The 12,199-nt window shown below is 42.2% G+C and overlaps 1 protein-coding gene across 2 annotated transcripts in view; it reads left to right on the top strand.

The window, feature by feature from the left end:
* Positions 1 to 12,199, top strand: part of VPS53 (VPS53 subunit of GARP complex) — a 133,313-nt gene that overhangs the window by 16,715 nt on the left and 104,399 nt on the right. Inside the window, exon 1 of one of the 2 annotated variants that reach the window (XM_082605578.1) lies at positions 851 to 927. The exons of the other annotated variant lie outside the window; for it this stretch is intronic. Coding sequence (XP_082461704.1) covers positions 853 to 927 — 75 coding nt within the window. The 5' untranslated portion in view covers positions 851 to 852. Of the gene's footprint in view, positions 1 to 850; positions 928 to 12,199 lie in introns of those variants that run through there. 2 annotated transcript variants of the gene reach the window in all.

Here is a 12,199-nt window from a genome sequence, read left to right as displayed (position 1 = left end):
TAGTTTCTTCAGCTGTACGATATGATTTCTAGACCCTTTATCATCCTGGTTGCCTTGGAGTTTGTCAGCATCCCTCCTGGCCATGGGTATATATACTGTGTGAACATACAGTGGGACAGTTCACCTCCTTGTTCTAGAGTGGGCTTGTTAACTTGGGAACTGGGAGTTCAGGTGGGTCTTTCAACTCCCAGAAATTAATTGTAAATTTTTATATGGATAGACATATGCCTGGAGAGAAGACTCATTGATTTTTCTAGATTTTCTAAGGAGTCTGTGACACAGTTCTTCCATTACCATGGATTGGGTGAAATTTTTGGCATGTGTATCACACGGTGGGCCTCTACTGAGTTGTCAGGTATCTGAAACTTCCAGGTCAAGAGTTGCAAACAGATGCCCACAGAGCTAAGAAAGTTACCTAAATTGGCTCTGGCAGGTCAGGACGCATCTGCGGGCATACATTGGGGGAGTGGATGCCCTATCTAAAGGAGAGAGCCACAGCTCATTCCTCACCCACTGTTGTCATGTCTAAGCACAGACATGGAGTTTGCCAGATCTATTAGTTTTTCAAGAGAAGCCGGAAATTTGGATTTTTACGTGACTCTCCCCAATTTTTAAATGTTGGTTTAGCGTTTTTCACAAATACTTCAAAGGCCAAACAAAACACATCTGTGGGCCAACAGTTTGCAATATCTGCAATATTTTTTTCATACGAACTGCTTTTAAACTCTCCCTGTTCTGTTTGTTTAAGGGATTCTTTGAACTTAAGTGCTGGACTTTATGTGTCTCACTCTTGGTTTCATCTTGCCAGTTTTGCCTGATTGTTCCAGCCTGTTGAGACCTTCTGGAATCTTGATGACCTTCCCATTTATCATGAGTGGATTTGCCAGATGGGCCTTCTATGTCTTCATTCAAGTTGCATATGAAAAGGTTGACCGGGATGGGTTCAGAGTCATGTGGCATGCTATTCGAGACTTCTCATTTTTCTCTTCTTATCCTCATTTTAGTACAAAGTGCCAGGCCCAGGAGACAAAGGATTGTTTTTCCGGTCTTCGGTATCTGTCCGAGGCTGTGTTTCTTAATTTTTCCATGTTCTTCATTTTCCTCAGCAAAGGAGGCTAATCACACTTGCCTTCGTCTCTTTTACGTAGAGATATCGTAAAGATTTATTAACTAAATCAACAAAGCATGTTGCCTTCCAAGGAGAAAGTGTTCTTTGCTTTTCCACCTCAAAATTTGTATATCATCTGAGTCAGGCCTTAGAGCAAAAATAACTGTGCTCTCCAAGACCCTGAACTAGGTAGACGGACTTCGCAGTATAGCACCGATCTTCATCATGTGGGATTATCACTTTGTAATTGTCAGCTCTTTTGCAAGATGGCTTGAATCTTCCCCTCCATCATCTCAAATATATCCTTTCTCTCATCTTTTCTTTGGGAGGAAAATGAAGCCCATCGAAGGAAGAAAATAAATAGCACTTAGTAGTAAAGGGACCAGGACTTCCCTGGTAGCGCAGTGGTAAAGACCTCGTGCTCCCAGTGCAGGGGACCTGGGTTCGATCCCTGGTCAGGGAACTAGATCCCACATGCATGCCACCACTAAGAGTTCGCATGCCACAACCAAGGAGCCGGCAAGCCACAACTATGGAGCCCACCTGCTGCAACTAAGGAGCCTTCCTGCCACAACTAAGACCTGGCACAACTAAATAAATTAAATTAATTTAATTTAAAAAAATACTTTAAACTGGTAGAGGGACCATAAATAGTTTGGGGAGGAAAAAAAAAAGGCAACTGTCACTTGCTTCCTCCTACTGAAACATACTAAATCTAAAGCAGGTGAGCTTTTTAAAATGTAGGCTCAAATTTTTCCATTTGTGACCGAGAATGGTTAGGCATTTTTTGGTTTCTTTTAGATGTTTTTTGAATTATATTTTTCAGACTGCAGACAACACTGAATGCACTTCAGCAATTGCTAAGGTGTGAGAATGGCCTGGGAGTGCAGCACGCCTTGTGATTCAGTGGGGCAGTGCTGAAGTCAGGGTGTAGTTGAGTCTTTTGCAGGGGCCAGCGCCCCTGGTTTTGACTGGGACTCTCCGCCATTCCCCAGCCAGGATTTCTTCCAGCTGGTGCAGAGGTCCGGGTTGGCTTGCTTTTATTTGGTAAGTTGCATTCAAGTGAGTGTTCAGTTTTCCATGCTTCTAGTACACTGTTGGCTGAGGTTGAGGCAAGGACTCATAGAGTGTCCGGTATTGAGCACAGGAGGCGCTAGGTGCGGCCTTATCACTGTACTTCATCTTTTTTATTGCCCACGAGCCTGTGTAGTGCTTTTAGGCGGAAGGATGTGTTTGCTGCATATTAGAACCTTCTACCACTTGTCCTCTAAGGTCTCTCATTTTTAGACAATCTGTAGGAAATCCAAACAGCTATCTTCTCTCTCCTCTATGTACAGGACTGAGCATCGTATTTGGATTCTCTAAGGATTGGGGGAATTGGACGCTGTCCCTAATGTGACATTAGATGGCAGCCTGGTCAAATGAAAAAACCTGAGCCTTGGATTTAAAGTTTGGCTCCTGCCACTCTCTCCATGTGTGATCTTGGACAGATTACTTCTCCGAACCTCAGTTTCTTCATCTGGGACATGGAGATGATAATACCTACTTCAGGGCGGTGGGGATTCGAGTTAAGTATTTAAAAACACCACGCACAACATCAGGCTCAGTCCTGTTTAGCAAATGGCAGTAATACTGCTGCTGCTGGTTATGAGGTAACCATTGGAATATCCACGTTCCTAATTCTGTGCATCCAGGCATTTCTCAGGTTCTTGTGGCTTTTCCATCAGCTCCACTCCTTTCCATCCCTACCGCCCTGCTTTGAAGCACCTGTAGGTTTCCTTGCTCTGAAAGCCTCCTTACTGTCCCCTGGTGTGCTGTTCTTTGTGAATGGAAGTCGCAGCACAGCTTACCTGAGGCCCAGAACTGTTGCATCAGAGGTAGTGAAAGGCTCTGTTCTCTTGTTCTGTCCTTAAGACTTACCTCGGACATTTGCCAGGCTGCCCCTCGCTCCGAGTTTTAAGGCTTTAGAGAGGTGGGTTCAGGCAAGGGTGAGGGTTATCAAGGCTTCCAGCCTTTCCTACAGTGCCTGTTAATCTCCTGCACATCTGCACCCCAAAGAGAGGCTCTTTCTGGTCTCCCCCTCTGCCTGCAGGTTTTCTCACGAGCACCCGGTGCAGGTCTTGGAAACAAGCCTGAGAGGGGTGCAAACTGCCGACTATGCAGTTCCCAGAGGTTCCACGCTGTTGCACTAGCCCCACACTTGGCCCTTAGCAATTTGTTAAAAACCATAGTGGATTCCTTCCTGTCCGCTGGGATAGCATCTGCATCTTCCTCTTAGGCTCTGCCACATATGAAACAGTTCTTGGGTGTCCCCACCTCTTGGATTTCAGGAGACCTGGTTGCCTTCAACTCTCTGATGGGTTCAAGAAATGTTGTGATTTTGCTGTTTATTTTTTTTCTCATTGTTAACGTTAGAGCAACACTCGAGCTTTCTGCATCTTGGGCAAAAGCACAACTGACCAGTGGATTTTCATGTAACATAGTATCAGAAGTTCAGTAATAAGATTTCAGATTCCACACTGCAACCAATCTTTAAGAATCTAGTACTCTTCCTCAAAAAACTTAAAGTAGAACTATCGTATGATCCAGCAATTCCACTCCTGGGTGTATATCCGAAGAAAATGAAAACACTAATTCAAAAAGATACGTGCACCCCAATGTTCATAGATGCATTATTTACAATAGTCAAGATATGGTAGCAACATAAGGTATCCATTGACAGATGAATGGGTAAAGAAGATGTGAGATATATATATATATATATATATATATATATATATATATATATATATGGAATATTACTCAGCCCTGAAAAAAGAATGAAAAGTTGCCATTTGCAACAACATAGATGGGCCTGGAGGATATTATACTTAGTGAAATAAGTCAGAGAAATACAAATACTGTGTGTTATCACTTATATGTGGAATCTAAAAAATGAATGAATATAAGAAAACAGAAACAGACTCACAGAGTGGTTACCAGTGGGGAGAGGGAAAGGGAAGGAGCAAAATAAGGGTAAGGAATTAAGAGGTACAAACTACTACGTGTAAAATAAGCTACAAGGCTATAGTGTATGGCACAGGGAATATAGCCAATATTTTATAATAACTTTTAGTAGAATATAATCTATAAAATTTCTGAATCACTATGTTATACACTTGAAACTAATATAATATTATAAATTTTATGGAGTATAATCTATAAAATTTCTGAATCACTATGTTACACATTTAAAACTAATATAATATTGTAAACCAACTATACTTTGATTAAAAAAATTTAAAAAGAATCTACCACTTTCCAAGTTTTGATGTAGTTTCAAAAAGGATTATCAATAAGTACCTGAAAAGGATATTAAGATATTTCTTTCTTTTCTAACTGCAAATCTGTGTGAAGCCAGATTTTCATCATGTTTTTCAACTAAAACAACTTATCACAACAGATTCAATACAGAAGCACATATGAGAGTCCAGGTGGCGTCTAAAGACACTAAAGATATTTGCAAAGTCACAGAGACAATGCCGCTCTCTCAAGAAATTTGTTTGGAGGAAATATAGTTATTTTTCATAAAAACATGTTATTTGTTTTTACACATAAACCCATTAACATGTAATGGGTTTATTATTGTTATTTTTAAATGGATTAATAATTTTTTTTAACTTCTCAGTTTTAATTTCCAATATGGTATAGCTATAACCCACATAAAATCTCTTTGGGGCCCTCAGTAATTTCCAAAAGTATCAAGGGATCCTGAGATTAAAATTTTTAGAAATACTCTTTCTGAATAATATTTCAGTGTTCAATAAGTAGGAATGGCAGGCAGTTTGTTCTTGATTTTAGTGACTCTAATTAGTGTATTTGTTCATTCGCTCCTACAGAAAGTCAGTGCTTTCTCCATGCTGGGCTCTGTTCTAGGCACTGGGGATAATGCAATGAACAGAGCCAAGACCCTTCTGCTCTAGAGCTGACACCGAGTGTGAAGGTCTCTTATTTCCAAATTCTCTATTAAGGACTTGTCCTCATGACCTTGGTTCACTAAGCCTGTTTGCCAGAAAAGAGATGTTGAATTTTATCATATGCCTTTCCATCTTCTTCTGATAGGAGCATATGGTTTTTCCATTTGATGATTAGCTTAGTTTTGTTTTGTTTTTAATATTTCACCCACCTTAAATACCTGCTGGGTCACAGTGTATTGTCCTGGTATGTGTATCTGGAATTTTCATTCCTGTTCAAAAACTTCATTCCTTTTTCACAACTGAGTAATACTCCATTGCCTGTGTATACCACATTTTGTTTATCCATTCATGTGTTCATGGACGTGAGCAGTGCCATAATGAACACTGACATACAAATATCTGAGTCCCTGCTTTCAGTTCCTTTCAGTATATACCTAGGGTGTGGAATGGCTGGATCATATGGTAATTTTTAATCATTTCAATATTTAATAAATGGAAATGGAGACTTTTTTCCATATTGTTCTGAACTTTAATATATTCCTCCTCTAGACAAGCCTGTTTTGTCTTCATTTAATCCATACAGACGATGTGTTTCAGATTAGTTACAGGCTTAAGTTTTTGTGTTCAGTACCTAATAATAATACTGCTGCCTTCTCCGAAAAAGAAAACTACCGTGATGATTTCTTTTAGTTAGCATGTCCAGCATTTGGACTATTTCCTTCCTGACCTTAGAAACACATCAAGTCCCACTTGTGTGCAGCATGATTATTGAAAATGGTTTTAGGAAAATAGTATTGCCAAGGAGGAACACTGAAGTTTGTTATTCTTCTGAGCCATCTCCATGTGCGCTGGCACTCTACAGGAGCCAAGAAAGAAGGTCAAGCATAACTTTTGCCATCTGCTTGTTCCCATGTTAAGGGCAGTCACAGGTTTAAACTACAGTCTCTACATCTAAAAAGGAAAATGCTATTCATCACGACTGTAGCTGCTCTGGCTGTTACCCAGGTTACTCTTGCTTTTGACTGTGGGTTGTTAGTGATGGAAGGAAAATTCCACCCTTAGCTTGAGTTTGCTCATGAGAAAAATTGCAGTATTGCTGCTGACAAGGTGAAGCTTTCTGGGTTTTAGATCCTTGACAGGGGAAGTCACCCAGGTGTGTTTGAACAGTGGATGGGAATTTGAAACTATGTTACTTCGTGTAAGAACTTGACCTCCTTTTTTCTCTCCCTTCTTTCATCCATGGAAATACAGAATTTAGAGCAGCATGAATTCAGTTCTGTGGTGGTTCTGTCAACATTTCCATTCATAAATCCCTATTTTCAGGAGTCTGTAACATAGCTGTAAAATTTCCTTCACTCTAATTTGGACTCTAAGGTCTCCTCTGGAAGGAGATTAGTTTTGCCAAACCAGAGATAATGCCTTTTTAGTCTGTTTTGGTGTTCTGTAGTTGTCTAAATCAAAGCTCTAAAATATACAAGACACTTACGGTCATTCATATAGCATTGGATCACATGCCAGGATTTCTGATTTTTGTTTCCGTGGTATATTGTGGACCCTCTGAGCAGATGCTGTGTTCACCTCTAGGCATTGTATGTGACACCTAGAATTTGCATGTTGGGCAAACTACATTAGTGTCACTCTCATAATGGCCCCCAACCAGAAGGGGGATGTTTCTTCTACAGATATACTTAAAGCTAGGTAAATCTGATGGTCCAAATACCATCTTCTATAAAACAGAAGAGGTGAATTGAGGGGTCTTTACCCCATCTCTGACCTAGTTACTCACCCTTGTCTTCTTGTCATACTTCTGAACTTTTCTTGTTCTCAGTCACATGAGAACAGTAGGGACAGAGAGCCAACTATTATTCATATGATAATATCATTTATGCTAAGCCAAGTGCTATACTTTTTTTTTTCATCGAATACTTGGAGATTCTGATATTTGGAGATTTTGGTTTCTGGATTAGCATCTTGTGGTCCAGTTCCAATACACTTGTCAGCCCTGTAATTACCCAGATCTCTAGAATGAAGAAGGTACTGCTGGAAGACCAATGTGTCATTCTTGATTGATTCACTATAAGCAAAGACACATTTTGAGTTGCTTAGGCAGAAGGTACATTTTGATTTGTTTGTCTTAATATATAGTGCTTATGTTTTATTACAGTATACATATGTTTATCTTGGGGAATGCCCTGGTGGTCCAGTGGTTAGCACTCAGCGCTTTCACTGCCAGGGCCCGTGTTTGATCCCTGGTCGGGGAACTAAGATCCCACGAGCCGTGAGGTGCAGCCAAACCCCCCCCCCAAACAAAACAAAACCAAAAAAGCAAATAAACATGTTTATCTTACATTCTGCAAAACATTGTTGCATCGATTACTTAATCCTCACAAAGATGTGAATTAGGCCACATAGATGTTATTCTTCCAATTTTACAGATGTAGGAACAGGCTCACACAGGTTCTGTGACTTGCCCCAAATTACACTGGGTGAGCTAATCACAGGTCCAGATTTTCTGATCTGGCCTTACCTGTGTATACCAAATTCTCTTTTTAAACAGGGACAAAACTTTAAAAGCAGATTTGGGAGCCACTTTTTTTCCACTGCAGAACCTGAAAAGTTAACTGGTTCACAAGGGAATCCAAACAGTGACAGTGACTATGGCCTTCTTAACCAGCTGGCCCCCCCCCCCTCAGCATGAAGAAGAAACTGGACCAAGAGAGGAACTCCAGGAGGGAAGGAGAGAACTGAGCATTCACCGCACACCTGTGGTCCTGAACACATGGGACCCAATCCTGACGGGAAGTGAAACAGGAAGAGAAAGTCATCCAGATGAAACCCCAAGGTGGGCCATAGCCTAGAGGGCTTTGGTACAGAAGGTGTCTCTAAAAAGCAGCTGAAGGAACATCCAGAAGTCAACCCCAAATGAAGCCCTGAATGAAAACCCGTAATATAGATGAGAGTTACTGAGTGACTCCAATGGGGGATTTGAATTTCACTTGGCAACCTGGAAGTCCTAGCTATTTGCGGGAAATAGTCCTTTGTTAAACTCAGGCAGATTGTTCCTTTAAATGTGCCCCCATTTTCTACAGTATTGCATTTCTGTACCTTTTATTCAGCAAAGCAACTAAGACTCTTGCTTGAATTTTTCCTTCTCCAACTCCATTTGGAGTTGTTGCTTTAAATGCGCTCATCCTCAGGGGTTACATTTCATCAAAGGAGGCTGTGCATGAGTGCATTCCCCACTCCCCCACTATTTCAGGAGGAACAGATTTTAAGTGACGGGCAATAACAGATATAAGCAGAACTTTAAAATCTAAATGTTCAGTCTTGTTTGGGTACTGCTGAATTTGTGTCCCAGCCCTGTCTTACCATTTTAATTTCCGGCTTGTTTCCTAAAAACACTAAAAATGAACTCTTTGGTTCACATTTTCAGCGGATGTGGTTTGCAGAAATCGTAAATTAAAGTAACAGGTGGAACAGAGCATTTTAACGAATAAGGTGAAAATTACTCCTTTTGCCCTTTACATTCTTTTGGTTCACAAACTTGGAAAGAAATCTGTGCTTTAAATAAAGCCCCTTTGTACTCAAGGTTTCTGAATGGGCTAAGGAGGAATTAATGTTAGCACCAATGCTTTGCCTCTGGTGGGTGCCCGTCTGGCATTTGACCGACTGGGGCTGCCAGGCCTGGAAGGTACCTAGTGTGTTCAAGGACACAGAGAAGCGTGATGCTGTGCACGTGCAGCCGTCCGTGGCAGTGAGATCCCTGGAGCCCCTGCTCCTGTTTAGCACCATTGTGGGGAGTGGGTTGCATTGTTTTTATTGCTGAGAGTTCTTAAAGCACCTCTGCTCTAGCCGGGGATGTCTTGTTTCCATAGCAACAGCTCTCAGTGGTACCAGGCTAGCCAGTAGTGTCCAAAGAAGGGACATTCCATAAATAGAGGCTACTTACCCATAGGTGTCTGCCTTTAGTGGATGTCACAGGGCACTTTGTTTAGGGCTCATCAGATGTGGTCGCCCTCAGCAACATTTTTGCGGAGTCCTTTGCTTTCCAAATGATCCTGGCATTCATACTTCTTTCTATCGTTCTCATCTTCTAGTTATTTCTGTTTCTTATGTACCCCTCACAAGCTCTTTAAAGATGTGTCCCCATCTGCGATCTTTTTCTCTCCGTATCTAGCTTAGTACCTATAGTAGGCACTCACTTTTTGTTGACGGGGCGAACAAAAGATTGAAACTTTTTTTTCCCCTGGAGAATGGCTCATTCACAACATGGCTCAAGGAGACCTCCCTCCAATCCACGAGCTACCCTTGTGTGTGTGCCTGCAGATGTTGAGCTTAACCAGCCTATTTGCAAAGCTCTAAAATACGGGTCGACAACCTTTGGTTCTTAGAGGGACAATCTCATCTGAAATGTCACACTCTATCTGGGAGATCTGGGAATAATATTAATAATTACCATTTAGTAAACCCCTTTTATGAGCTGCATCCTCCGTCAGGATTCTCTCGACTGCAGAAGACAGAATCCCAGGTCAAACTGGCTTAGGCAAAAGGGGGATTATTTGGAAGCTTCTTGTGTCTTGTTTTGAACAGTCAGTCTGTGAAAGAGTAGTTTCTCTGCTGGGCTTTTCAAACAGCGGAAGGTGGCACTGGAATACAGCTCTGGATCTTTCTGTCTGTGTCCCTCTCCGGGAGTCGGCTTCATTGTCTCTACCTGGAGACCAGCTACTATCGAACCTAATTTCACATCGTGGGGATGCCACCACCAGAGAGAGAGAAACTTTGTTTCCCAATTCGTTCTGGAAAATCACAGAAAAGCTCCAAGTGGCCCAGCTCAGGCCTGGTCTGCCTCTGGGACAGCGACTCAGAACACAGAGAGAGGAAGACTACCAGGAGGAAGGCAGTACTGAGTAAACAGTACCCAGGGTGTTTACTGCTAAGTCCTATTTTCCTAACAAGTCTCTGGGTTGGGACTATTGTCCCTGTTCTAGAAATGATGAGTCTGTGCCCCCTAGAGGTTAAGTGGCTTACCAGGGATCACACAGTAAGTGGTAAGGCCGGCATTCGAATCCCAGTCTGCTGGTTCAAAAAACCCCTGCGGGCCTCCCTGGTGGCGCAGTGGTTGAGGGTCCGCCTGCCGATGCAGGGGATACGGGTTCGTGCCCCGGTCTGGGAGGATCCCATATGCCGCGGAGCGGCTGGGCCCGTGAGCCATGGCCACTGGGCCTGCGCATCCGGAGCCTGTGCTCCGCAACGGGAGAGGCCACAACAGTGAGAGGCCCGCATACCGCAAAAAGAAAAAAAAAAAAAAAAACCCTGCTTTTTACTAAAACAGTGCATTGTTTTTCCAAATAATAGGAAGGGAACCGGCAGACAGATGTAGAGTTGGACCACAGAAATGATAGCAGAATAAGTGGGAAAATACCATTTTCTTCCCAGTAACCTTGAATATTAGCACCTTATTTTTTTTCAAAGAACAGAATGCCATATTAGTTCTTCTGAAAATGAGCAGCCTCTTCCTCCTTCCTGTAGTGGCAGCAAATGGGATCTCAGTTTTAAATCTCTTAAAGGCTGCCCGTGGACTCACAGGATAAGGGCAATATAATTCTCTCATAGAGCAAACTGCAAAATTAGATGCATCTAAGAGCCAGAGGGGATGTTAATTTCTCAAGGCATTTCCATTGGCTCGGAGCCGCTCTTATCTACACAGGTGGCTGACACAGTGCTGGGGAGAAAAAAGAGATGAAAGAAGAAGAAAGCAGTGGGGTCTGTGCCAGGTTCCATGCTGCTTATCTTCTGCGCACGTGACCTAGTGTGGTAGCCTGTTCAGAGTCTACTTCAGGAGGCAAGGAAAATTAAGAATAATGGTTACAGTTAATGATGCACAAAAATACAGAGATAGCATAATTGGTTCTGCTGAGTCTTCTGGGTCAGCCCGCTGGGTCGCCTTGCATCCCCTGATTGCAGGATTTGAGTTAGTAAAGAGGATGACCACAGTCACTGCCTCCTAATAGCACCCTCCCATGCAGGCTGCAGCCACGCTCCAGTGCTCGATTCAGAAACTCCAGTAAGGGTGGGTTGAAAGCAGACATTTTTGGGTGATTAGTTCTGTTTTTAATCCACATACAGCCTGGAATGGAAAAGTAGCCACATTTTATTTTAAAGAGTGTCTAGGGACAGTGCCAGAATCTTTCTTTCAGCACATTTTCTGATTAGCTAGGTACAAAAGTATTTTAGTGTTACTTAAAAATAAAATCTTAACCTTTTGTAGGTCTTATGATTTTTCCAATTACAAAGCACTCCTCTTCCTGTGTGATTGATTATTAGACATTAGATATCAAATATCAGGGTGTGTGTTGAGAATGGACTTGCTGACGGAATGAATGCTTCAGGAGAACCTTTCTGACTCTGGAAAGTGAATTATATTAAATTTCCTCGACTTCAGTGCATTGTTATAACAAGTGAAAGTATTCCAGCCTGAAAAAAAAAATCTGGCAGACAGTTTGTCTTTCTTTAAGACTGTGAAATGTAAGATTGTGTGAGTCTTACTTGTTTGCTGAAAGAAAAAAGTGGTACCTTGAGCAGAGACAGCTCTGGTAGGATGCCAGATGGAGAGTAAGAGAAAAATAGGGATAGAAACCCTTTCTCTGAGAAAGGATCATGGAAACTTCTTCAGCCCTGAGATCTAAGTATAGAACTGGCCCTTTTTGCCTTTCTTAGCTGAATGTCATATGTCTTAGAGTGTTTGGCCAGAAGATGATGGCTACAATCCCATCAGCACATCCTTATACCATGACATGACCAACAAGATCACAGAATTTCATGCAAGCTGTGCCCCAAAAGGTGAGCAGTTGCCGGCAAGGGCCTCTGTAGTGCTTTTCCGTGCCATGAGGCAACATTTTTTAGAAGGTTCCGGGGGGTTAGAATTTACTCACCCCTGGCAGCATCAGGAGCATTAGATTCCACATTAGCCAAGTAGATAACAGTTGCAGAAAGTGTGATGCTGTGTTTTTGAACCACTGCTTACAGTTGTGCCTGGAGTTAGGGAAAGCCATGGGTGTCAGCCTACCTCATCCAGAACAGTAGCCTCAGCACTGCTACTCTTCTGAGAAGTGCCCCACGATGTTTTTAATCTGTT

The sequence above is a fragment of the Mesoplodon mirus genome (genome assembly GCF_964341445.2).
Source record: "Mesoplodon mirus genome assembly, chromosome: 18".
NCBI classification, from domain to species: domain Eukaryota; kingdom Metazoa; phylum Chordata; class Mammalia; order Artiodactyla; family Ziphiidae; genus Mesoplodon; species Mesoplodon mirus.
The sequence above is the reverse complement of the archived record's forward strand: the minus strand, read 5'-3'. Positions and strand labels throughout refer to the sequence as shown.